Source organism: Agelaius tricolor, unplaced genomic scaffold (assembly GCF_023055355.1).
Source record: "Agelaius tricolor isolate 1412-34295 unplaced genomic scaffold, bAgeTri1.0.p SCAF_10, whole genome shotgun sequence".
NCBI classification, from domain to species: Eukaryota; Metazoa; Chordata; class Aves; order Passeriformes; family Icteridae; genus Agelaius; species Agelaius tricolor.
In genome coordinates this window covers 16254120-16280933 of record NW_027269270.1, presented here as the reverse complement: position 1 = coordinate 16280933, position 26814 = coordinate 16254120, and the positions used below count along the sequence as shown (strand labels likewise).

General features: G+C 42.0%; 1 protein-coding gene across 1 annotated transcript; it reads left to right on the top strand.

Moving 5' to 3' along the window:
- The first annotated feature begins 529 nt into the window (after window positions 1-529).
- Window positions 530-16209, top strand: GORASP2 (golgi reassembly stacking protein 2). The gene is made up of 10 exons (XM_071434933.1): window positions 530-682; window positions 8913-8993; window positions 9716-9919; window positions 10362-10448; window positions 10898-11028; window positions 11625-11757; window positions 11880-12003; window positions 12361-12447; window positions 14386-14481; window positions 15171-16209. The coding sequence occupies exons 1-10, from the start codon at window positions 620-622 to the stop codon at window positions 15488-15490; spliced, it is 1326 nt and encodes a 441-aa protein (XP_071291034.1). The 5' UTR covers window positions 530-619; the 3' UTR covers window positions 15491-16209.
- The last annotated feature ends 10605 nt before the right edge of the window (window positions 16210-26814 follow it).

The window sequence follows — 26814 nt, the reverse complement described above, 5'->3', positions numbered from 1 at the left end:
TGATCCCGCACCGTCCGTCTTCTCCGGCGGCACGGAGGCGCCCCGTGGGCTCAGGGCCGGCTGTCTCCGCTGCCGTGGGGCGCTCTCCCCGCCTCAGCGGGTCTCTGCCGGCAGCGAGCACCGGCCCCGTTATCGCGCTCAAGTTTGCGGTGCATGCCTTAATGGCGGTGCGTTAAACGGGTTAATCCAAAATTCGGCCCTTGGGCAGCATTTCTCGCTCGCTGTACCGGTGCGCCGCTCCTCCCGCTCCAGCTCCAGCTTCAGCCGGGTTCCTGCGCTGCCGGCGCCGCCTCGCAGGGGCAGCGGCGCTCGGAGCTCCAGAGAGCTGTGGGAGTAGAGAAGGCAGAGTAGGTTATGAACTGCCACCTTTACGTTCTGTGCACACATCTACCATACCTTATTCATGCAGCTAACGCTAATAAATTAATTAACTCTTCGGTCTGGCACCGCCGGGTGCCCCCGCCCCTCACATGGCACCGCCGCTTTCGGCCGCCAGGGGGCGGCACGGGTGCAGACGGGAGCGCGCGGCCGTGGCCCCTCGCGGCCGCCGTAGGGCCCGCCCGGCGCCGGGCGGGGGCAGCGCGCGGTGCCACGTCCCCGTCGCGGCGCGTTTGCGGCCATGGGCGCCTCGCAGAGCATCGACATCCCCGGCGGCGGCACCGAGGGCTACCACGTCCTGCGGGTAAGGGCGGCGCGGCCCAGTCGGGCGCCCCGGACACTCAGCCCGGCGGCGGCCCGTGGGCGCGGGGCCTGTCCCGCCGTGGGGCCGCGCTGGAGCGGCCCGGGGGCTCCCGGGGCGGCCTCGCCGCTCTCCCCGCTCGGCCCCGGGGACGCGCTCGGGCAGCGGGGCCGCCGGGGCTCCGTCGCGGCTCGTGGAGCGGTGAGGTGCGCCGAGCCCGCGCTGCCGCTCCCGGACTGGGGCAGTCTGGAGGAAGAATTGGTCCAGAATAAACAAATCCCGGGCCGGGTTGTGCCGCCAGGTTGTGCCTCCGTGTGCCCAGGCCAGGGCTGGCGCATGGGAGGTGATGCTGGGTTTGGGCAGCCTTTGAGGCGAGGCCGCCTCTCCTCCCGCAGACGCTGCTCACAGCCCGGGCCGCGGGTCTGGGCTGCGCTCAGGGCTCTCGGGATAACGCCTCAGCCTTGGCCTGGGCGCTGCATCAGGGACTGGACTGGACCGGACTGGAGCTGCTGCCACTCAGGGGTGTCGGATCAGGGTGTTCGCATGACAGCACCTGAGGGCTGCACCTCCAGTGAAAGTACTGTTTTTCGTAGGTACATTGGTTTTATATGCGAAATACAAAATGCCTGATTAGGCTGCATTCTTGAGGTTCTGTGAACAGCCTTAGAAAGCCCTTCCGTTTGCTTCCAGTGGGCAGCAGACTGGCTCCCAGGCGGTGCTGTGGAATCTGAGGCTCTGGGCTACCGGGGTTTGCTGGAGTCGGTCCCTGCCCACAGCACGGTGCCTTTGCCTCTGTGGCCGCAGTGAGGGCTCACTCTGGGTACCGTGCTGGGCTGGTGTGTTTGCTGGAATTGGTGCCTTTGGGATAACTTCTCTCTTTTGAGAAGCACATACTGATGTTCTGGTCAAATCCAAACATTCTGTTAAAATTTATGTAAGGACTAAAGCCACAGTGGGTTTTTTCCTCCCTTTTAATATTAATGGTATATAAAAATCCAGCATTATTAGTTTATGTTAGTCCACTTTGTCTTCTCCTTATCCCCCAGAAAAACTTTCCTGCTGGTTGGTAAAACTGGCAGACTTTTGTCTTCTTTTTTAGCATAGTACAGTGTAAATTTCATTAACTTTTTCCTTTGGAGACTTGTAAAATCAGTATGTGCTTTGCAGTTAGAATATCAGTTACATCAGATTTATGAGTTCATACTGTTTGATTAAAACATGTTAATAAATTGAGATTAATCTCTTTTATGAAGTAGAATCTACTCATTTTTCTTGTAATCTTGCTTGGATCTGGCACCTTTTGTTTTAATTTAGGCACTTTTTTGTTGTGATGTTTTTGCTATGACCCAAAATTGCAGTCTTTTGTTGCCAGTCTTTGTAAATGTAATTGAGAGGTGCACATTAAAGGAGTTGATTTCCAAGAGCACATCCTTATTTGTATTAAATGCAGAAAAGGACCTGCCTGCTGTCTTAAAAAGACTGGTATCTGTATTTTTCACTGCCTTGTCTTCTTACTGATATCCTGAGATGCCACAATAATAAATGATTACTATTTTTCTGTGGACAGGCATCTTAAACTGCATCATGATCCCAGCCTAATAGTTATCATTTAGGATGTTTTTATTGAAATGCATGTGGCATGCATGAATGTGGCTAGAATTTCTCTCTGTAGTTTTTCCAAGTTTAGTTTTCCAGTTGCCATTCTGGAGTAAGTTTGTTACAGACAGCCTTGGGCTCGCACTGTTAGAGGAGCTCTGCAAGTGCTTTGTCTGCAAGGATTGACCTTCAGTAGAACTTTGGGTCAAGCAAAACTGCTGTTTTGTTCTAATTTACTCTCAAGTACATTTTCTTTCTGAGCTCAGTACTTTAATGAAGTAAATGAGAATGGTAGAAAGAAAACAGCAGTAGTCTTCCAGTGTTACAGATCTAATTCAAGTAAGATCAGATTTCTTTGATAACACCAAACTTCTGTAAATAATGTAAAGTGATTGTTTAAAAGATTCCATTACCTGTGGGAAAATTAGAGAAATGTCAGAAAAAATTTTCAATTACTGGAAGAAATTGTTTGGGTAAGGCAGATAAATGAAAATATGTGTTAAATGGCCATGAAACAAAGAGATTTACATTGTTCAGTGTGACTGTAGGAGCCAAGCACAAGTTGCCAGAGGGATGAGCAGACTGAGACTGTTGCAAGTTACAGGTTTTTTACAGTGAGATTTTTAGACTGTACATGCTGTCTCCCCACAAAAATAATAAAAAGTCTCTCTCTCTGCTCACTTCAAACAGGAACAGAAATATATGCAGCAAGTGAACACTACCATCATTAATCTTCAATGTAAGATTTGGAGATGACTTAATTCTTTTGGCTACTTCTGCTGATATTCAGTGCAGTATTGCTTTCACTGTGAGCTTTATCACCAGTGCAGTTGGAAAGGGAATTAGGAACCTTCCAGGGCTGAGGCACTGTCAAAGGAAAAGAATTTCATCATATGCATACTTGACAGCAGAAGTTGCTCTGCATTGCATTGTTGGTATTCTAGACATTAAAATGTAGGGGTGTTTTTTTTGTTTTTGTGGCTTTTTGGGTTTGGTTTGGTTTTTTTTTGGTAAGAGGGAGAAAAAGTTGTTAAGTGTTCTGTTGCCCAAGTCTCTTCATAAGTAGACCTAGTAATGAGTCATTTGTTTGAAGCAATTCTCCTCGAGTTTCCTTTAACATAAGGTGTGTGGCTGATAAGACCAACTGGCCGACTCTGTGTATTGCTCAGTATGTGTTTGTTTCTGCTCTTCAAAACAGAATGAAGGAAAATTTTGAGTAATTTTCTTGCTCAGCAGTGTGAAACTGCTGTAGTTTGCCCAGGCTGATGTAATGACCTGACTGTAGATGATGTCACAGCATCCCAGTGGCTGGGGGCAGAGTGACTGGAAAATGGTCCAGTGGAAAAGGTCCAGGGGTGCTGGTAGACAGCAGCTGAACATGAACCAGTGTGTGCCCAGGCGGCCAAGGCCAGTGGCATCCCAGCCTGTATCAGGAATAGTGTGGCCAGCAGGGCCAGGACAGTGATTTTCCTCCTGTACTGGGCACTGGTGAGGTCACACCTGGGTGCTGTGTCCAGCTCTGGGCTCCTCAGCACAAGACAGATGTTGAAGACTCTGGAACAGGTCCAGAGAAGTCCTGGAGCACAGCTCCAGAGCTGTGAGGAGCAGCTGAGGACCTGGGGGTGTTCAGCCTGGAGAAGAGGAGCTCTGGGGAGGCCTCATGGCTCTCCACAACTCCCTGAGAGGAGGGTGCAGTGAAGTGGGGGTCACCTCTTCTCTTAGGTAACAAGTGATGAAACAAGAGGAAAGAGCCTCAGGTTACACCAGGAGAGATTTAGAGACTGGATTTTAGGAAAGGATGGCCAGGTATTGGAATAGGCTGCCCAGAAAAGTGCTTTAATCACCATCCCTGAAAACATTCAGAACACATGTAGATGTGGCCTTTGGGTTAGATTTAACTGTGAACTTGACAGTGTTGGGTTAGTGGTTGGACTCAATGCTCATACAGGTCTTTCCCAAATGAAATTGTTGTAAGATTCTGTGTAAGAATTCTTACGTGTGAGAAATTTGTACGCTGTCATGTTATGTGGTGTTCTCCCTAAAAGATACTGGCAGCCGTGCCCAAAGTTTAGATTTTCCACTCCTGTGTTTGTGCTTCAGTTTGTTGTAATAGTGATACAAACATGTTGCATGAAGTGATCTTTTAAGTGAGGTTCACATTTTAAAAGCTTGAGTTAAATTCTCTGTGCTAAAATAAAAGGTTATCTACACAGATAGAATCTGTTTTCTTACCAAAAACTTATAAAGCTTTTTCTTTTGAAAACTGTGTTTCATCAAGAAATTAAATTCAGTTATACAATGTAAAGTATTAAAATAACTGACAGAAATCAAAGAGATTCTACAGATCTAACAGGAATTGCTTATATATATGATACATAATGAAATTTTACTGCCAGTTATGGAGTGGGTGGAAGAACTACAAAAAAGCCTTTCTGAATTTCTTTGCTAATAAAGTAGAATACTGGGGAGAGTTTCTTAGGAGGGGAAAAAAGAAAGCCTTGGAAGTTGTGTATTTAATGCTTGAAGCTAAGTTTCTAAAAGTTTAAAAACTAGTAGAAGGTAGCTGACTTTTCAGAAGTGGTCAGAGCCTTCATCTGCCTCTGAAAATGCACATTTCAGTGCCTAGTTCCATTTGTAGTTGCACTGCTCTCTTGGGGCTTCGTATTGTGACCACTGTGCTGCTGAGCAGACTTCTTAAAATATGTAATGTGCAATATATTGTGTAGGCCAACTGTGTAGGCATAGAATGATAGTGTTGGTATCAGTGTTCAGCAAAGAAAAACTTCATTATTTACCAGGAAGGTCTTTTCAGGACTGCAAATAAAATTGGTGTACTGACCTTGAAACCTTTTTCCTGTTTAATTCTTGACAGTGAATTAAAAGTGAAATCAGTGTGTGATCTATGTACTCAGCAACCCTGCTGTCATCTTGGTGAGAAACTGAAACCCTGCAGCACGGTGTGAGGCCCTTTTCTGCCCTCTGATATTCAGCATTTGACAGAGATTTTCTTAATTTGCTCTTAAAAAGGTCTGGTATTGCATTGCCACAGCTTCTTTGTATTTTCTGTGCCACTGTTTGTCTCTATTGTTAGAAAATCATGATGTTTACCCACACAGGTCTGTGACTTGTATTTCTGAAGTAACAGCTGGCTTTGAGAGAATTGGGCTTCCCAAACTGCTGGGGATGGTATCTTGCCTGCAGTAGCATCTCTTGTAAATTCTATTACTTGGTTATTTCTCAGCAGTTATTCAATTACAAAGGCAAGTTACTAAATACCTACTTGGGGCACCCAGCAAAGCTGCATAAAGCCAAATTGCTCAAGAGGCACAGAGTTTAGGTACATATCCATGGAATCTTTATTATCTCCATCCTTAATAAAGGTAGAATAATTTGTGTCCTTGTATTTTCTAAGGTCCCTGGTTATCCTTTGTTGCTGTAGCTCCTGGAAGAGATCCTGGCCACAGAGCTTGGAGCAGAGAGCTGTGCTGTGCCTCTGGCACTGTGTGGTGGTGATGAACTGGGCAGGCAGTGGCTCAAAGTAAGATGGTGTGACAAAACCTGCATGGGGTCAGTGCCATTGTCATGCAGGGCTGAGCCTATCACTTCTTTAAGGAGGAGACTTTTCATGTGGAATGAACTCAGAATTTCTGGGTGCCATTTCTGGGACTGCCAGGTGTAAACAGGCTTTTCCATCAGTGAAGGTAGACCAGGGAAATAGAAACTCTGTGACAACCTGTGCACAGAAGGGCTGCACGTCCCTGCTTCTGAGGTGTGATTGACACAACTCTAAGGGTTTGATTTCTTTCAGCTACAGCTTCCTGGTAGTTTTTACATGCCCACTTAGAAACAAACCATGCAGAGGTGTTCAGGATTGTGATGGGTTTGGGGCAAGGAGTTCAATGTCTGAAGATACTTTCTGCAAATGAATCATTTGGAACTTGGAAACTCTCTCAGTCCTTTCATCATTTTGGGGCAGAACACAGATTAGGTATTCTAAGTAAATTATTTATCCACCCAGGTGTCAGTGAGTTTGACATTGATGGATGCTGAACATATGTAGTTCTCAATTATTGTATGTACTCCATCTTATTTCAAAAAGTTGCTCTATTGAATAGTGGCCACTCTTGGCTCAGAGTGTTCAGGATATAATCTCTTGGAGGTCATTAGGGAGGGATACTGTCAGGATGCAGGGGGTTTGTTGTGATTTTGGTATGGTTTGGTTTTTTATTTCAAAGAAATTTTGTTTAGAAATGGAGGAAAATCTCTGAATGAGATGAAGCTTGGCCTTTGATAATTTCAAGGCCATGACATATATCCAGTCCCAAAAATCTGATATGTTGTGCTGGATGTACTGATTTTTAATGCTGAGGTTTAACTAACACGTAGCATCTTTTTTCCCAGAAACTGTTTTCCCAGAAGGTTCTGAAACCATCTGCTGATTTAATTTTGGTATAAAGCCTGCATGTCAGGTTCATTAAAAACACAAACTGTAAGTTCCTGTATGACCTATGCAATAGATGGTGGAATAAGAGAGAGAGAGAGGTTATTAGAGTATTTTCATGTCACTTCTCTAAACTGAGGGAAGAACAACAAACAGCATAAACTCATCCTACAATCACTACTCAAACCCAGGAAAGGAGAGGATGTCTTGAATTACTTGATTACAAGAGAAACTGCAAGTCTGAGAATACCGTTATGAATTATGTCTATAGGGAAGCAGCGTTTTTTATTCTCCTTTCACAACACTGTTTAACCTCTCTTTGACCACGAGGTCTCAAGTATTCAGTATAGTAAGTAAATGCTTTCTGTATTTGGGAAAAATAATTCATGTAGTGAATTTTAGTCTCTGTCTCTTTTCTCCTAAGCTAAAATTTCTGTTTGTGGAGGCTGTCCTCAGGTAGCCATACATTACTGCAAGTTTGAGGAAACAGTCCACAAATGCCAAAGCCACACCCACAATGTGCTGGGAATTTCTGTGCAGCTGGAAGCAGGCTGTCTGCCCCATGCAGCTTGGCTTATACTTTTACCTTATTACCTGGTGCACAGTTTGGTGTCTGGTCTCTGCCTGTTCTTGGTGAGAGGCATGTGGAACAGACAGGGTGAGTAAGTAACATGGAGGCAACAGTTTGGATCTAGTTAGAGGGACTGCAGGATATTTGGTGACTGGGAGATGGGGTTCTTTATACTTAATTCTTGGAGAGGGAGAATACCTGTACCCTAGCTGTGGGACATTATTTCCAAGGAGCATACAGACATCTTGAAGAGACACTTTTACAGACACACTTCAAATCCTAGTTAGAAATTATAAATGTGGACTTTGGGGATGTTATTGTTGCCTCAGTGATTCTTATTCTTAACTTTGGGATTCTTAACTTTGGGATGTTGTTGATTTCGTACTTTTTTGCTGCTTTACCAATCTTGGACAGCAATCAATGTGTGTGTGATGTGACTCTGGAATTACTAATTCCAGACTTAGGTTATGTGACTAATGTTCTAAGCTTTGGGCATCCCACAAGTAATCTGAGTTTTTTCCAAGCTCTGATTTTATGAACATGTTGGGCAGAGATAAATAAAATTCTAGAAGAACAGTTTTATTAGTAATCAAGCACTTTTAAAATTCCATATTGGAATATTTTATTCTAGATAGGTCATGTTAAGAAAATTCAGTTCCTGCAGAATCAGGCCAGTATTGAACAATCAAATACATTTTTACCACTTCTGTCAGGTAGAATAATATGTAATGTAAGGAACTGCACTGTAAAGGGTAATGCTTTTTAGATCTTTTTGAAAGGCGATTGTAGTACATAAAAGAAAAGGCCAGTGGGTAAAATTAATCAGCTTCCATGCAGAAAAAGAGTGTCCTTACCAAAAAAGCTGTAGGAAAAATCTGACAGCCATGTTAGAGTTACTTTTCATTGTCAACAATGCAAGCAATAGTGAAAAAATAACATTGGTAAAATGTCTCTCAGTTATTCCATTTGGAATTAAAAGCATACTTTTAGCTTCTGGAAGTAATGTGTATCCAAAACTTAAGCCTTGTCTTAGTGGAGTGGTTGAATTATTTGAGCTGCCGTGGCTGCAAAATTGCATGTGTCTTTTCCTGCAACTTGAAGGGCTGGTAATGAAATCTGGTTGTACAGATGCCCTCTGTGGCTCAAGAATGTCACCAGGTGTTTCATCACGAGATAACAGCCTGTGCTTACAGATGTGACTCTCCTATTCCTTTAGTAAGCATAAGATAAAAAGCAAGGTCCAATGTTGGTACTGCTGTGGAAAGATAGTATTTTTTAACCAACCTTTTCAGAATTCATTAACCTTTCACTATTATCTCCTTTCTTGAAACAAATACAGCTTATCTGATGCAACTGTTAAGCACTTCTTTTCCCAGGGAGTGGCTACTGCTGTGTCATTCCTCAATTTATAAATTACTAATTATTTTGAAATATCTGTATTTTATTTTTTTTAAGGGAGGGAGTTTTTGGTTCTATAGATTATATGATTATATTTGAATATTTTAAAATTATATGTACAAACATTAGTAGCTTCTAGAACTACAGCTGGCAAAAGTAGAAATATAATTCTAATCTGTGAATCAGCATTGAAGCACTTTTACTAAATTCTTATTTAACTTTGTTAGGTACAAGAAAACTCACCCGGGCATAGAGCTGGATTGGAGCCATTCTTTGATTTTATCGTGTCCATTAATGGTTCAAGATTGGTAAGTGTGTTGCTGTTTTATAACTTTTAATATAAACAATGGGTTGAGAATATGATCTTTATAGGTAAACCAATGGATTTGTTTTATTTAAATGTATATAAAATATTTCTTCTTACTTTAAAATGAGGAAGGCAAAGTGCATGAGGAATTGATTTCCTTTAGCCTGTAGGAGCTGTTCTGTCGGGTTTAGTTGGAGGATAAGACAGACATGCTCTCTGCAGACATCTGCACCAAGACAGAATTGCCTGCTGATCACCTCTCATGGCTCATGCTAGTGCCCTCCTAGTTCTGTTTGCTTCCATGAGAACTCACAAACTTCCCACAGTCCAAACAGGCTGAGTGAAAAGCTGCTGCCAGAGCTGCTGGCTGGGCAGGAGGCATGGGGGGAGCTTCCAAGCAGAGCTATCATCAAACAACAGACCATCATAGCAGTGGAAAAAACCAGCTGTGGGAAGCTCTGTGCCAGTATGCCTGCATTCAAGAAAGCCTCTGAACCAGCTGGAGTGTTTTCCTTTTGGAAAGTATGACCTGTTACTGTGAAGTCCCAGGGGTTTTCCAGTGTTGTATTCTAAAATTGTGAAGGGACTGGAAACCTGTTACAAAGCAGCTGTTACTACATGTTCTGGTAATGTGCAGTGTATCTTTGGAATATAAGTGTTGCTGTAGAACTGAATGCTTGGTCTGTCAAACACTGAGCCAAACTCCTTTTTAAACATTTGCAGAATAAAGACAATGACACTCTCAAGGACCTGCTGAAAGCAAACGTTGAAAAACCTGTAAAAATGCTTGTGTACAGTAGCAAAACACTGGAACTGAGAGAAACATCTGTAACCCCCAGCAACATGTGGGGTGGGCAGGGCCTGCTGGGAGTGAGCATTCGCTTCTGCAGCTTTGATGGGGCCAATGAAAACGTCTGGCACGTCTTGGTACGTATGGACTTGGAAATGTTCTCATTCCTGGTGTGTCTGACTTTCTGTTGAAAGTAACTTGATGGGATGTGCAAGTTAACAAGTCATGAGATCAAACCGGTCTCATTAATCAAAATGGCTTTGATTGATTTTGGGTTTGGGAAGACTTTTGAACCTTCTTTGAACCTTCTGTCAGGCTTTGAGAATTCTGTACAAATTCATTTCCCACACAAATGTATATTTGTGGCTGTATTGTCAAGTCTTGTATTTAAATGAATGGGTTTGTACAATACTCAGAGATACTGTATTTGGTACAACACCAGAACCATATGGAAAGGGAGTGCCATAAGCCAGTGTTTCATTAGTTTGTCTGACACAGCTTGTGTGAAGTGCATATCTGTCTGTCCTGCTATACCCTGACACTTACATCGTGGTTTGTAACTTTCCATCTTAAAACTAGGAGGTGGAGCCAAATTCTCCTGCTGCATTAGCTGGACTTAGACCTCATAGTGACTATATCATTGGAGCAGATACTGTCATGAATGAGGTAAGTATAAAATATAAGGTCTTTATTTTTAAAAACTAAAAACCCATTTGTACCAGGGCAGTGTGAAACATCCCTGGCTCTGTCGCTGTTCAGTGTGAATGGAAATCAGATGCAAAGAGGAAAGAGCTCTGGCATGGTGCCTCTTCTTAAAGGCAATCCTGGAAATAAGAACTGCTCTTAAATGTCTTCATGATATGTCAGATACAAACTTTTGTACTCTAAAATTAATATTTTGCATAGCAGATTTGAAATCTGGGCTATGCCACATGTTCTGAGTTGTGCTAGCAAAATCCATTTTAAAGTTGGCCTTTTGATAAAACAGCAGCACTGCAAAAACTGCAGCGTGGCTGTTACCAGAGTCCATTACAGAAAGTCAGGACTAGGATGATCTAATGCCAAATGATAAAATAAGGATAAGAAAGCCCTTACTCATTTTTCTCTTTTTGCAGTCTGAAGATCTCTTTTCCCTTATTGAAACACATGAAGCAAAGCCATTAAAACTTTATGTGTACAACACAGACACAGATAATTGTCGGGAAGTGGTGATTACTCCAAATTCTGCCTGGGGTGGAGAAGGCAGGTAAGGAGACAATGTGTTACAGGGGGATGAGGCAACTTTCTTATAGCACCAGCCTGAAAACTACTGGATTTAACTTTTCCACAAAGACATGAAAAGATTGCTGTTATATCAAAAGCGTTTCTCCTCAAATTATATATTTACTTGAAATTCAGACACACTAATGAGAGGGGTGTAAATCAGTAAATTAGCTAGTGCAGAAGTGAATAAAGTGCAATGGTTCTTTCTGCATTAAATTCCAAATAGTCATTAGCTTGTGGTACATCCTTGAAGTATTGTGAGTAGCCAGAACACAGCACTGCAAGTAACAACAGAGAGTTGAATTCCAAGCTGTATACCTGGTATAGCTGCTTGGTTTAAATAATAATGAATTTTACTTTGTGCTGAGTATTTATTGCTAAAACTACAGATTTTCTTTTCAATTGTTTTGTATTGATTATTTCTCCATAAAAAGTGAGGCAATGTGGGGGCAGGAGGGGAAGGTTGTACAGCATTTACCTTGAAACTTGGTGGTGTCTTGAGTTGTTCATGCATTGCTTGCTGTAGTCTGTAGCTGTAAAGTCACTTAACCTGACTTAAAAATCTTCCTATTTTAAAAGCCTAGGATGTGGCATTGGTTATGGATATTTGCATAGGATACCTACTCGCCCATTTGAAGAGGGAAAGAAGATTTCTCTCCCAGGGCAGTTGCCTAGTGCATCTCTCAGTCCCCTCAAAGATGGTTTCACAGAGGTAAGTTGTGATCCCTCTCCTTTGCCTTGGTAAAAATGGATGATGATTTTATTGCTTTTCTGCCTCTTGGTTCATGTAGAAACAAACCCTAATGATGCAACTTTCTTTTCTCTTTCAATAAGGTTCAGCTATCATCAGTAAATCCCTCAAGCACCCTCCCTCCTGGGTCAGCAGGCCTTGAGCAGAGTCTCTCAGGACTTTCTATTAGCTCACCTTCAACTACTGTCAGTAATGTTCTCAGCACAGGTTGGTATTGTAGGGAACTGACCTGAGTGCATGGCTTTTTTGACTTTTTTGTTTCACAGATGTTTCTAATTAATTGAATAGACGGCAGAAGAGAGAATAAAATTTTCTCCTAAATTTTTCTCAACAAAAAGGCTGATGTACTGGATTTGTGCCTTACTTGCTCACAAAATAGTTTTAAACAACTTCTATTAAAAATACCACGTGTATTACTTAGAATACTATTTGGCTTATCAGCATTTTAATGTTAAGGCAAATAGTAATTCTCCTGTAAGCAATTATTTATTTGTACTCCTTAGGGAAAGAAGATGAAGTGTTGCATGCTTAAAATCAATATTGTTTCCCTGTGTACCCCACCAGGTGTTCCAACAGTTCCATTATTACCACCACAAGTCAGTCAGTCCCTAACCTCTGTGCCACCAGTTAACCCAGCAACTACATTACCAGGTGAGTAGGTAAAATTTCTTAAAACATTTCTGAAACGAAAATCTTACAGGAGCAAGAGAAAAGAGCTGCCTTTTCCACTGCTTTTGGGGAAGGTATAACTTCATACAACTTATGCATTTCATGTAAGATCTCTCTTTATGCAGCCTCTACAGTGTGAAGAACTATTTTACTTGGAGTATGTTGACAGCATGTCCGTAGCACAGAGGGTGACCTGGCAACAAGAGTTACCAGTTTACCTTTTAGGGTTCCCTGCACAGTGGATGCAGTATTCAGAATTTCTCAGGAAGATTTTGCTTTGCTATTTGCAACATTTTAGGAAACCCATTTTTAAATACTCAGCTTGATCACTATTCTAGTATAAGTACAGAGCTAACAATATAGAATTTATGTTGCAGTTACTGTTTCTGAATTATATAGGAATTTTAACTGGTATAATACAAGTAAGAGTCCTTCTACAGCATGGTTGTTTCCTGATAATAATGAACATTTAAAACACTGCTATTCCAGAAATATTCACAAGGGGTAAAATAAGGATTGTATAGGATTTTGCTGTGGCATTGGTGTGCTGGTACAGGACTCGATTGTGCCTTCCAGGACACTGAAGGAGTTGTATTTGATGTTTGACTTGTTATGAGACAGGTAGATAAAGATGTATCCATTAGATAACGCTTGGAGGAACAGCCTCTAACACAGAAAAGATGTGCAGTAGAGCTCAGTGCATGCAAACAAGGGCAGAGAACTCTCACAGAAGCTGAACTTGTTAGTAGTTTTCTATTTTATCTAGGAAGAAAAAGATTATTGTTCTTTTCTTCCCCAGCTGCCTAGTCCACCCCTTCCCTAAACTCTGCAAATACAAGGTTTCTGTTCACCATTTTCTCTGAATAGTATCATTGCTTTTTTAAAAGCAAATTAGAATACTTCTTGCAATTTGCATGGGTGTACTAGTGCAATATTCTTACTAAATATACTGGAGGCTTAAAATTTGAGTGAATTTGTATGAAGTTCAGCTTTTTTCAGATTACAAAACAAACAAACAAACAAACAAAAAACCCCCCAAAAAACCCCAAAAAACAAACAAACAAACAAAAACCCCAAACCAAAACAAATTTGCATATAGCTGACCTGAGAGCTCTTTGAATCAGATTATGTCAATTCACTATGGCAGATGAATTCATGGGTAGGTAAGGATGGCTGGGTTTTAATCAAAATCTCCATACAGTGGCCTTGCTTTAAGACTTTTCTCCTCTCTATCCTCATACTGCAGTATCAACAGTTTATTTCTGAATTAGCCTTTTCTGAAATAAACACAAAGTACAAATAGAGTCCTTGTCCCAGAAATGAAGCTGTTCTAAAGTGGAAAATTCAGGAGCAGAAGGATGTTCCATAGCAAACACAGTGATGGAAGGACATGTGTTGCATTCATTGTATGTTTCTCTTCTACTTTCAGTCCTTTCTGACTTTAAAAGTTCTTTTGTCTTGCCTTTTGATATACATTTTTATGATTAACTCTAGTCATGAACTAAGTAGAAAAGACTGATAATAGAGTGATCAAGATTAGGGATCAGGGAATACTGTGTATTTAATCATATTATTATTGTTTGCCACTTAAATTGGGAATGGAGAACTTCTGGTATAGTGCTGTGGTGAAACAACTACCTTTGAAAGCTGAACTTGGAATGCAAACCTTCTAATTCTGAAATAAGATTCTGCTTTCCTCAGAAAAATCTGAACGGTTTGGGATTATGTATTTGCTAGTCCAGATTTCCTGCAGCAGGTATCTGTTCTCACTGTGCAACTTAAAAGCTGAATTTGCATTCTTCCATGTAAAAATTATAATCAAGATTTAAAGCAGGTTTTAAATTATCAACAAGATCTAAGAAACAGTTAGAAAAAGACAATTTTAAGTTTTCAGATGTAACTGTTCCACTCTTCTCTTAGGTCTGATGCCATTACCAGCAGGGCTTCCTAACCTGACTGATCTGTCCAAACTTAATTTACCTGCACCACAGATTGTTCCAGAAATGATACAGCCTGGTATGTGCTTCTGCAAACTGAAACTCTGTAATTAGAGTTATCCTTGACAGTCTAATTTAGACCCATTTGGGGGAGTCCTGAAGGGGATAAATTAAATCTTTGCCTGAGATGGGAGTGGATGTTAGTGCCCAGATCAGGTAGATGAGGAATATGTCTTTAGATAAACTAATTCTAAACCTGTGTCTGTGTTTAGATGTTGCATTTTTTTAATTACCTGATTTATATCTCAGAAGAGATTGTGCCAGAAGTGGACGTATATTATTTTTGGGTAAAAGAAAATGTGAATTGTTTCCTTGTAAGATAGATGAGGAGATTGGAGCTCCCTGAACTGAATGCCAGAATTATGAACTAATATTAGATTTATAGTTTTGAATTCAGCAGAACTGCTGAAGGTGCTCATGGAGCAAGGAAAAAGATATTGGAAGCTTGTGTGTAATATGGTTTTTGTTAACTTCTTGTTTCTGACAGTTTCAGTGAAGGCCAGACAAACCTAGTCACAGTGTTAATGCATTAAATGCCTAGTCTTCTGGGGAGGTACAAGAAACCTTGAATTTACTCTGATTCTTCAATTCTGAAATCTGAAAAGTGTCAGGCTTGAAATGAACCTGCTGAGTCAGTGCTGCACAAGCACCATTTGAGTGTGCTGTGCAGCAGCTCACTGTGGTTTTTTTCCCCTTTTTTCTCTTTAGGTTTGCAGCCCCTTCCCCCCTTGCCGCCTCTGCATCTGATGGGAATAACACCTCTGTCAATGCCACCCAAGTGTGTTCCTGTGCTTCCTTTGGTCACAGAGGCATCCACTGTGCCTACAGATTTGCTTCCCTCTATTCCTCAAGCTGGAAGCTTCTCCGTCAACCCTGGCACTCCTGAAAATGTAGAGGAGACCTCTGCACTCACCTTGGATAGTGCTACTCCTACTTCCAGGGCAACTATTGTTGACAGATCAAATGAATCCTCTGCAGCTAATGAAAAAACAGCTGGAATCACAGATACACAAGCTTCTGAATCATAACTCCAGATCACTCTGTTGGATTGGCTTGGTATTTATTTAGCCATGGGATACCTATTTGAAAAGCAAGCTATCATTAATTTCATACTAGTTTGTACTTAATCTTTAGAAGTCCTGTAAATAATATGGAGGTATAATAAAAATAAAAGGGGATTTATAAAATGTGGGGGGGAGGAAGAACTTGTATGTTACCAAAAAAAAGTCAAGGTGGTAAATAGAGTTCCACTGCCAAACTCTGAGGTATATGTTTTTAATATAGGCTGACAGCCTTACCCTGCTAGGCTTGTCCTTGCTTATAATTAGCAATTTTTGCTTCTGACAGAAATGAAGCGGGTCCTGCGTGTGACATTTACGTACCATAGTTCTTGTTCTTTGCAAGTATCTTGTTTCTACAGTGGGGATGAGAGTGTTTAGTCTGAGTTGTGAATTTTAACGCTGCAAAACTTCCACCTGAAGATATTTCTGTTAAAATTGCTGAGTGGCCTGTTAACTGACATGTTGTTATTCAACTTGTACACAAACCTTTGTCTTGAAGCTCTTGAGAGATGCTCCAGCCCTGTTTCGTGACCACTGCTGCGTTGTTCCATACGCCCACTGTAAAATGGCATCTGGAAGGGAATACATGGAATGTTAAATGTAGCACACAATTTGGCACTTCATGACTACTGTAAGGTGAATTAATGGATTAAGCATACATATAGCAATAAATTCCTGGAATTTTATTCTTTGTGTGACAAAATAGCTTTTTTTTTTTTAATTCTTTAAATCTCATTTTTCTTAGCTTAGCTCTCTTGAGCACAGATCTGTGAAAGGGCCCCCTTCCAGAGGAATGGATCCAAGAGGGAATGCCAGACATCTTAATGGCAGGCAGGATCAGCACTTGTGTTAAATCCATTGCAGCAATGAGTCATTAAATCTGCCTCCATATGATTCATACTTGGCTTTTTAAATTCATATTTAGGACAAAAATTGCAGATTAACTGTAGATTATACCTTTGTAGAAACTGTTATGTGCACTGTATTCCAGGTGATAGCATTTGCTTTTGTTATCGGGTACAGTTGATGAGGAAAACTCTTCTGTACCACTCCAGTCCTTCTGTATTCCTGGGATTTCATTTATATGTGGTTGCTACAAGCATATGCAAACTTACCCATATCATCAGCAGGCTTGAGCTGAAGTCTGTCTCAACAGCTGTGGAATTAATTTTGGCAATGTAGCTTGCCTGAGCAGTGTTTGGAACAGTAGTTGCATCTGACTTCTGATCATAATGATAATGTCTCAAATAATTTGTTCAAGTGGAAGCCTTATCTAATACCTGTTGTCCTGTCTTATCTTTATCACCTAAGTATTTGTCTTTCCTCTGCCCCACTGCTGCACATTTCTCATCATCTGTTATGGCAAAAGCCCATGTCAAAGACAGACCCCAAATACTTTTTCATACTGTAAGCAGTTTCTTTTCTCAGCTGCTTGGAGTGTGAAATCCCTCTGCCTTGCTAAGTAGGGCACTTGCTGTTTTTCAGAATGTATTTTTATTTACCTTTGTAAATCCAGTGTCGTATACCTCAGAATTAAACCTTGACATGAGAAGAAGGATGTTCCCTTTTTTCTTTCCTCTAACAGGGACTGTATGTTGGTATCAAGCTTCATTGAGCCTCACAGGTCTGACAGCCTTTCCTGCAACTTTGTTCCAACACACTTCCAACGCAAGAAGAGTAAAAATATGTTTATCACAAACCAAATTTAGAGCAGTTGCTGATTGTAATCAGATGTTTTTAACTAGAGTCCTTGGGTAGATGTTTTTTTCTTGCAGTATGGCACAGTGTTCTCTGGCAGGATTCTATGCTTTGCAACAGCAAGCTGCAAACTTTCATAGGTCTTGTGCACTTGTCTCTAGTAGCAGACAAAAGAAGATGCTTAGTTTGAAGTTTAACATTTCTGTTAGCTATTTTAAGTCCCTTGTTGCTGACTATATAGCCAGCCTTTTGACAGCTACAAGAGCAGTGGAATCAAGGCAGTGTTACCATCAGCAATTCTGCTGAAGAAAATGTGACTTCAGATTTGGAGATGATTCAGTGGTGCAGATTTAAGCTGTAATCTCTTAGCTAAAAAGTCATGAACATTGGGAAGTTGAACATTTACTACTTAAAATGAAAACACAGGCCTTGAAGTCATACTGCTCTACTCTGTCCCTCTTTATCTAATTCCCTCAACTTGATGTGATGAAATTTTACCTTAATCACGTCTGTCTCTTAATTACTTGATTTTCCCACCAAAAAGAGAGAGCACACAGGAATAGGAACTTCAGCTACACCAAAGACCTGACAGCTGATGTAACCTTATTTTCATGAGTTCATATATTCAGCTGTTAATGAACAGTTAGGAACAGGCACATTAGCTTTATTTAAAGCATTGACACATGGAGTTCTTTAACAAGTCCTGACAGCAGATGAAAAAAGATGTACCATGAACATCCCCAACCTTGCATGTAATTAAAAATTATTTACATGTGTATGACCTACTCTAAAATGAATACAGTAATATCCTGCTCCACCAAAAGCTGATCTGGGGGCTGTGTTCTCTGGCACCCTGGATTTGTTGTGAGGACAGGGTTGCCTCGACAGCCATGTGAGCATGTGCTGAAGAAGTGCTCTTTGCAGTTTGATGCTCTGCTGCTGCTCCAGGAAGCAGCTGCTCAGGCTGCAAGGTCAAGGCAGGAGTGTGGACAAAGCACTAATGGTGAACGTTTCTTAGCTTGGGGGGGGGGCGGGGTCAGAAGGTGGGGCTGAGCCTCTGAAAGCCACCTTTTAAATCCTGTCCACATTAAACCTCGTCGCAACTGGAGCTCCCTGCGTTGCCGCGAAATAGCTGTGCAGGGCCACGAGATGGCGCGCACTCGTTTCTTTCGGCTGAATTTACAGGATAAGACTCAGCAACGAGGGTGGTTGGTTCCCGCCCCCCCCAGCAGCAGCAACTGTAGTCAAATGGATGCCAGCTGGATGCAGAATGATGGTGCTTGGGAACTGTAAAACCAAACTGATCTGAAGGCAGAAATGGGCTGAGCTTAAGCTATTTCTAAATTTCAGAGTTTTGCTGGCAGTTTGCTGACTTAAGTTAACCATGAGACTGGGTGAAAGTTTTGAAGAAAGCAAATCCTTACAGGCAGGGACTTGTTTGAGATACTGTAATGCTGAAGGAGAGGCCTGTATAATAGTTCCAGCCTCTCTGTGATCTAAGTGCTGATTATGGAATTAAGTTGAAGGGGCAAGATAAGGATCAGGGACGTTTCATTGTGGCACTGTGTCTTCCCTGATTGTACACAGGCTTTGTCTGTACCAGTCAAACAAGTGCTCACAATCACTCTGTAGCACAGGGGTTTAGCTGGCACCAAGCTCAGATTTTTTGGTTCTTCACTTGGACTTAGATACCTAGAATCTGTTTCATTTTAGATTTGAATCCTGTAATGTTAGACGAGAATTAGACTGCAGAAGTGTTTCTTCATTTTTAAGTGTCTGTGATTCGTAACTAATTCTTGTAATCCTACTCTGTACATTCTTAATGTACCAAGGCTTAATATATATTTGTGTAGTCCAGCACTACAGTGTCTTGCACTGTGCTGCACCTCCTAGTAAAAACCTGTGTAGGTCAGAAAATTAAAATCTTCAAACTGTTTTCCCTGTAATATCTGTGGAGAAACTGGATTTTTTTAGCTGCAGTCAGAGCCAACACCTGCCACAGCACAGTTTTAAAGTTAAACACCTAAAGTGCAAGAACTAATCTTAAAATAAACCAAAGCCAAATTCACAGCCTCAATCAAACAGAAAACTTCATTTAGCTCATGTGAATCTCCAGCACTTCTGCCCTGCAGCCCTGGTGAAAGAGTTAAAGGATAGTAATCTGCCATTTTATGGAATATCTAAGAGATTTGCAGATGGTGGCTAGAAGCTACTGAGCTGAGCCAGGAGCAGACACCTCCTTTTCCTGAAACCTCAATTCATGTTTATCCTTAGGCCAGTGTGCAGTTAGCAATTTAGAATTTTACTTGGGTACATGACTGGTATTTCTTAGGAACAGCCTGTGCACATGATTTCAGTTTAGTAACAAAGTTCTGGGTTTGTGCATGTGAAACTGCATCAAGACTAATGAGTTGAAAGGCTAGAATATGGCATGTGGGGACCTGCTCTGGGTGGAAGGGGTGAGGTGGTGTACGTGATTTTGTTCCTTTACTCACAGCAGGAGAGTGCAGTCTCTGTCCTCTGGCCACATGCCTGCCTCTCTGCTGCCCTTCTTGCACCTGGGAAGGAAGAATTCTCTCCTAGGAGGAGGCTGCAAACATTACTCTGCACTGACAAGATGACTGTGACCCTATCAAATAATTATTCTCAGCCTTGGAACTTTTGTCCTACAGGATCAAAAGTTATGCTTCATCCTTAGTAGTGCAATGTAAAGGTTTTACTCTCTCTGAACAGTTTCTTTTGTTAGGTTCACAGTTAATCCATCTTAAGAACTGCACTCCAGCATTGCTCAGCTTGCCCACAAGAGAACTTCAACAAACAACCACAGAGGTCAGGCTCACCTTGGGCAACCAGGAAAGCCTATTCTGCCAACAAAACAACATTTTAATAACAACTCTCTTGTCTGAGAGCTGTTTGCTCTGCCAGCAAGTGGTTGCATATTCCCATACTTTGTTCATGGCCCTTGCAGGTTAGGTGAGCTATGAAACCCCAACAGAAGCTGAAAACATAGGAAACATGAGTAAACTCAAGCTGCTAAACCCATAGTCAACATAGGCTTGCTAGTTATGTAAGAAAAGCCTGCAGTGGATGATTATAGTATTAGCAAAAGCAGCACAGAGCTATGAGCTTTGTGTTTGATGAGGGCACTGGAGGTAATGGGACTCACTGTGGGTTGACTTCTCTGATGTGCAGAAAGGCCATTATAGCACTGCCCAGGTCCTGCTTCCTGAACACATCTTCTCCCACCGCTCCAGAGTTCATCTGCAAACATCCTCTGCTGGCAGCTTGCAAGAACAAACAGCTCATTTCAGTGATCTTCCTCCTAAATGAATGCTGGAGACAATTAGCCAATCTTCAGGAAAGCCCACTACATTCTCAGCTGCCATAATAGAAACAGCTTCCAGTTCTTGGTACTGTGCACAGAGAGCAGACAGACACTTCAATAGCCGAGACTTCTCAGTGACCATTTTGCTGCCATCTCACTCTTACCTTTCAAGCTGGTTTCCCCTGAAATTCTGTTTAGTGAGTTTTCAAAATGGTCTTTAAAATCAAACTGAAGATTTTAAACCTCCCATCAAGGCATTTCAAAGGACCTATCCATTGCATGGGCTTGGAGCTGTGCACATACCGTAAGCAGTGCTTACACACATGAAAGAAAGAGTCAGGGAACTCAAGTGCAACTTCTTTAAGAAACATCAGAACTTGTAAACAAAAATTGCATTTTTTGCAAACAGCAGCTCGGTATTAACTGAGTCATCAGTCAATTACTATTAACTATGACACTAAAAGCTAGAACTGTAAGAAAATCTATGAATAACTATTTCACAATACTGCTTATGCCCTCAGGTAAATAAATATGTGTTCACATGAATCAGGGAATAGAAAAAGTGTCGTCTCAGGCAGTGACACTGCTTTACTAAGGCTCAGAAGTCTGACAATAGGAGATGTTTTTGTAAATATAAACAGTACTTAGGTAAATCCTTTAAGAGAGCAACTACAACTTCTAAAGAAAGCAACTGGAAGTATTTGTATTGCCAAATAACATGCCATGTACTAGAAATTACTGAATTAGTGAATCAGTTACCTTTGTTTCAAAGCTGCATTTTTATTTGAAACAGGTTTCTTACCTGTCTTACTAGTAATACCTCTTCAGAGAGAAGACAAAAAAGCCCCACAACCCAAAACCACACTTGTCTGGGTAATAACTGTTTAATAATGAAAAGGAATTTACTGTTCCTAACCCAGTTCCTGACTGTTTTCATTCCTGACTACTAAGAGTAACAAAAATAATGTACTTATGGATTGCATTGTGCTTCAGAATATTTTTAGCCTAAAAGTATGCATCAAAAAGGAATAGAAAGACCTGGAGGAATTCAGGGTAAAATATTGAGGACTGTGGGGAACTGAACCAAATATTTTTCAAACTCTTCTTGGAAGCTGCCATATGTCACTCACATGCAAGTCTCCTCATGCATCCTTACCTGCAGATAGGCACTGCTGGAGTTCAGTATAGGCTGCTCCCCAGTGCCTCACCAATTTGCAGAAGGACTTGTGTCTGCCTTTACTCCTGTCTTGGCAATGCCTACTTGTCAGTCTATAAACTTCTGCCTCTGACAGCTCAACACCCTCCCTCAGTAAGTACATGGCTAGCTCCTGCTCTAAAGACTTGCTGCCTTGGTGGTTGCTGCCATAACCAGCACTACTGAGGTAATACTTCAAGATAAGGCCTGAAGGCCTCTCAGATTCTTGTCCACTTTATCATCTTCCTCCCCTTTTTCTTTCTTCACCCTACTCTACCTGTCATTTGTAGATTGGAACTTGTAATATGATTCAGACAGGCTACAAGGGGTTGCCAAAAACACAGAGAAATTTCTTGTAGTGTATAGGAAGAGATGGTGAAAGAGAGCTGTTAAAAGGACAGAAGCCAGATGGCTGTCTTCTCACTAATCACTGCATTTGGCACCCTGCTTCGCTACTCCATGGAGCAGAGGGGTCCTACTGTCACCTCTTGCAGGGGATTCCTCATTTACCATCCTTGTACAAGGAGTGCCCATGCATTTTCAACTGTTTCTCCTTGGAACTCCCAAGAAAGAAGTTGCCACCCACATCCAGTGCCTGGCATGCTCTGCACACTCTGGTCACCCACCACCCATCCAGCCCCAGCCTGTGCTCACCTCCGAGCCCTGCAGCTTCTGTGGAAGATGTGGGCTGGCCTGCGAGAGGATCCGAAGTCAGTGGGTTGGGAGAGAGGCACTGCCCACGCCTGCCACCTGAGACACCACATGGTGTCACTGTGATGGCTCAGCAGCACTTCTCCAGGTCAGGTCAGCCTCTGGAAGCAGCTTGCTCCGCCCACACCGTTATGCGTGCTGGAGGAGAGGCACCACACTCCCTTCAAGGAGAGCTCTTCAAAAGTATTAAATGAAAATTGTTGTTACTGCGGTTGAACTTCAACAACCTTTACAACTGATTGTGATGAGCAAAGCTCATGAGCACAGTGCAGCTCCAAGTGCAAGGTCTTTGCTTCTAGCCCCATATGCTGTGCGAGCAGAATATTGGCTGTTTAAACAGAAGATGCACTTCACTAGGGAAGGCTGCTTGATGAGTCCTGTACATATCTCCTTATAAAGACTAGAAATGTGCTTTCTGAAAGAAATACAGTATTTAAATTGATTAGGCAAATAATAAATAATGCCCCCAGCCTCCTGTCTGCAGCAGTCTGAGAGCTGGGCATATGGCACCTTTCCAGACCACATGGTGGCCAATGAAGCAGAGCTGGGGATTATTATTTCACCCACCTTTAGCAGGAATAAAACATCTGTTTACTCCTGACAGTGGGACTCCCCAGCAGTTAGGCTAAGATGGTTCAGAAGGAATATAATTGTTAAGGCAGCAGAAAGCAGTGATAAGATATCAATTTTTTTAAGTCTCCAGTCTCTGACACTTTGAGAGTCATGGGATTTTTTCATGGCTGTAGACAATCAGGACCTCTGTTTCACAGCTCAGTGAGAAAGAAAAAGGGCATCTTTTCAGCAGGAGTCAGTGGACAAGTGGCTGTGGCTCTGGACTGTTCACAAGTGGAGCAGCTGTACTTGCTGCTGCTCTCAGTTCTGGTTACCAATGGTGTTTTCTCAATGCTGTTCAACCACAAGGCAGTGTGAAGAGCTTGAACACTTGGACTGTCACTGTGAAAAACCAGCAAGAGCAGACGTGCCATTCTGTGCAATATATAAGCAGATGAAGGTATTTTTGGGGTGCAGAACAACTTCTAAAATGATGCCTTCCCCTGGAAAATTAAACCCAGTATTACTGACTACCAGTAAGTAGCCAGAGGGCTGACTGAATAGCCTAGCTAGGCAATGATGAACAGGAAGTACAGCTGCAAATCTCACCTTATGGAACAGCAAACAGGGCACTAAGTAGTCAAAAGAGACAGTCTCCAAAAGAGAGCAGGGTATTTAAGAGGGTGACATAGTCAGAGGGATCCAGTGAAACTGAGCAAAGGGAAATTGAGACCAAATGTTCGTAACAATTCCTATGTCTTAGATTAATTTGCATAGCAGTCTTAGCAGGGAAGCGTTCAAATCCCCTTCCAGAAAAGGACAAAACAAAGTCTTGGGTTCAGCAACCCAAAGGATAAGTCTGTGCTGAATTACTGGACTATGATGAAAAACATTTGTTGTTTTTGTGGGATTCTTCTCGCTCTATCCTCTTCCTATCCAGCAGAGCTTAGAGACACTGTAGTGCTCCTCTTTGAACTCGTTTGGCTCAGTGGGTGGACAGGCATTTGGTTAGTGGTGGTCACTTTGGAGGGAGGAGGGTTTGAAGAATCTTTACAGGCACTCACTGAGAACAGATTCCTGCTGGCTGCAAGCACTCCCACTAGGATGTGATGCACAGCAAAGTCTCATGCTCCTGAGCACCCCTGTCAGCCAGTAAACACAAGCACCCTGGCATGCATGGCAGCATTGAAATGTACAGGCATAGTCATTGTTGTGCTGCCCCTCAGGAAACAGCTGATTTTGCTGCAGTTTGAAACAACAGATGTGGCTTAAACCCTCAAAAAAATCGGTATCCATTTGAGGCATAATTAAAAGGAAACCAAAGACAAAACTGAAAAGCAAAAATGGAACTTTAGTAACCTGACTTTGCCTATTGCACACTTCTTTACTGGCTTTGACTAGCAAAAAAAAAAAAAAAAGTCGAGCCCCTGCAGCTGCAGGTAGCTGTTGTCCTTTGCTCAGAAATACAATCAGCTATTGGCACAGAGCTGAAACAGAGGCTGCTGTTCTGGTTATGGGCTCAGAGCTACTTAAGTTGGGCAAGACCATTATCCACCCAGACCTGCTGCAGTATGCCCACCACTAATTGTCACCAAAAGTTCCTATGCAAGCTTCACATTCCTGCATGAGTTGGAGCATATTATTGAGAAGGAATTCAAACTTCAGTTAATAGAGGTGCATTATATACCTGCAACTATTAAAACTTTTACTGGATTTTGTTTCCCTCACTGGAAAGGGTGAACTTTTCTTCCCCATATGGTCTTTGTAAAATTGTGTGCATTTTTTTCAAGGGTACACTGCACAAAGATTGCCTGCTTGACTGTTGGCTACATGTTCACAGGTGTCTTTGCTGTCAGTTATTGATGCTATCAGGAAAGCAGCATCTTTTAAAAGGCTTCCAACTGAATTTTAGCTCCAGGCCACATACTTTCTCTCTGCAGGGTAGCTTTTACCATCTAATCTCACTGGAACAAGAAGGCTTTAAAACTAGGAAAAAATGAATGAGGAAATCAGTGATACCAATTATACACCAAAAGAAGATAAGTCCCTCTGTCTCATTAGCACTGTTTAATTATGCTTGGATTTAAATTCTAAATATAGTTCATACAAATTCACAAGGGCAAGTGTTTGCTTCCCCTGTTGTAATCCTCTTCACATCTAATACTCCTCTCTCCTATGAGATCAACAGTTTTAAGGACCTGTCCGCTTGAATCATAAATAGAAAAGATGCTGACACTTCATCCCTCACAAGTGAGAAATGTTGGTTAAGCAATGGCTTATGTTTTATATTTGCAGTGCTGTGAGAGCCCAGAGGTCTCAAGTGACTTCTCAGCTTCCTGTGCTGGGTCTGTGTGTACATGTGGAGTACCTGCTATGGGTTTCTATACTTCTAACAAAGCAGAGGCTGTATATTTTCCATATGCTTGTTGTTGTGACCTATCATGATGTTCATTATAAACTCTCATCAGGCTGAACAAAGGCACCAGACCAGGTGTCAGGAACATTTATACTTTTATTGTACAGTTGCCATAACTGTAGCAACCAGACCACTGTTCAGACTAAAAGGGTGTTGGCTAACAAACTCTTAAATTCTTGCAATAGGCTTCCACAAAGGTGTTGGCTACACAAGCCCTTCATTTTGTACCCTTCAATAAGTTCTCACCTCCCACAGCAAACTCATCAAAGGTGCTGTCACACAAGCCACAACACAGCTCTAGAAGCTTCCCACTCCCACAATAAACTACAGTAATCTGTGACTTCTACCCAGGGGTTCAGCTGAGAAAGAGTGGAGATCCACTCCCCTACTCCCTGAAGAAAATGCCCCCCAGAGACAAATCTCTGCTCACTGAGAAGGAGCCTATTCTTAGTCCATGTGCAGAGTAACTGTCCAAAATGCCAATGAGGATGTCCTCCATTTGAGAAAGATGGGGTTTAAACAAGTACTTCTGCACCAGCTATTCTGAAAGGAAGGAATGGGGCAGGGAGGAAAGATGCAAACACCTGTTTTCCTTCTAGGTCTGCTTAAAAATTCAGTTAAGAAGCTGCATCTAAAAAGACAAAGATTTGAAAACATCACCAGCATTTCTAAAAGCACAGAGTGCAAACATGCTCTCTACCATGACCTTAGTATTTGCTATTCCTTTATCAGTGGTTTTGTTTGACTCAGAAATACTATTAATTAATCAAATCACATATAAAAACTATTGAGTGAGAATTTTACTGCCCTCAAAACTAAAGTTTATTGCACTTATGAAAGCATTTTACACTTGCATCCTCAATTGGTATGTATCTGCCAAGAACAGATGTCACTGCTTAGTCACAGAGTGCAAAGGCATTTGATGCTCAGTGTCACCTCAGATTTGTGTGTCTAAAGGATAACAAACATAGATGCAGTATTAGATTAGAGCTTCAGATGCTTGAATTCATGCAGCACGTAGAGGAGCTACACTTTAGTAACGCTGGGATATGGAATAATTAGAACACCAGGTTCTTCCTGCATTAGTTTAGTCAAGGAATGCTTAAAAATGATGGTGGGTTTTCATAACTCCTACCCCCTGGAGACAATTGGGCAGAAATGGCACTGAGGGCTTATACTGGTAAGCACCTAAATCTCTGTGGTAGCTGCTGTGATTGTTGTTGTTTCTTGGAAATTTTGGTTGGAATCTCATGCCTGGAGAAGGAAATCATCTGTGCATCTCTGGCAAGATGTCCACACACTGAAAATTTGAGACTACTGGTAGGACAGCCAGCCAAGTGTCCCCGTAGGAGAGGTGCTCCTCATGAGGGAGAGCCAGCGAGCAGAGCCCAGCC

Bases quoted from the DNA above. Each gene is read 5' to 3' on its own strand.
- GORASP2 (XM_071434933.1), top strand. From the start codon at position 620: ATGGGCGCCTCGCAGAGCATCGACATCCCCGGCGGCGGCACCGAGGGC. The intron at 11,029-11,624 runs GTAAGGAGACAA...CTATTTTAAAAG, and splicing joins GCCTGGGGTGGAGAAGGCAG to CCTAGGATGTGGCATTGGTT. The intron at 12,448-14,385 runs GTGAGTAGGTAA...CTCTTCTCTTAG, and splicing joins CCCAGCAACTACATTACCAG to GTCTGATGCCATTACCAGCA.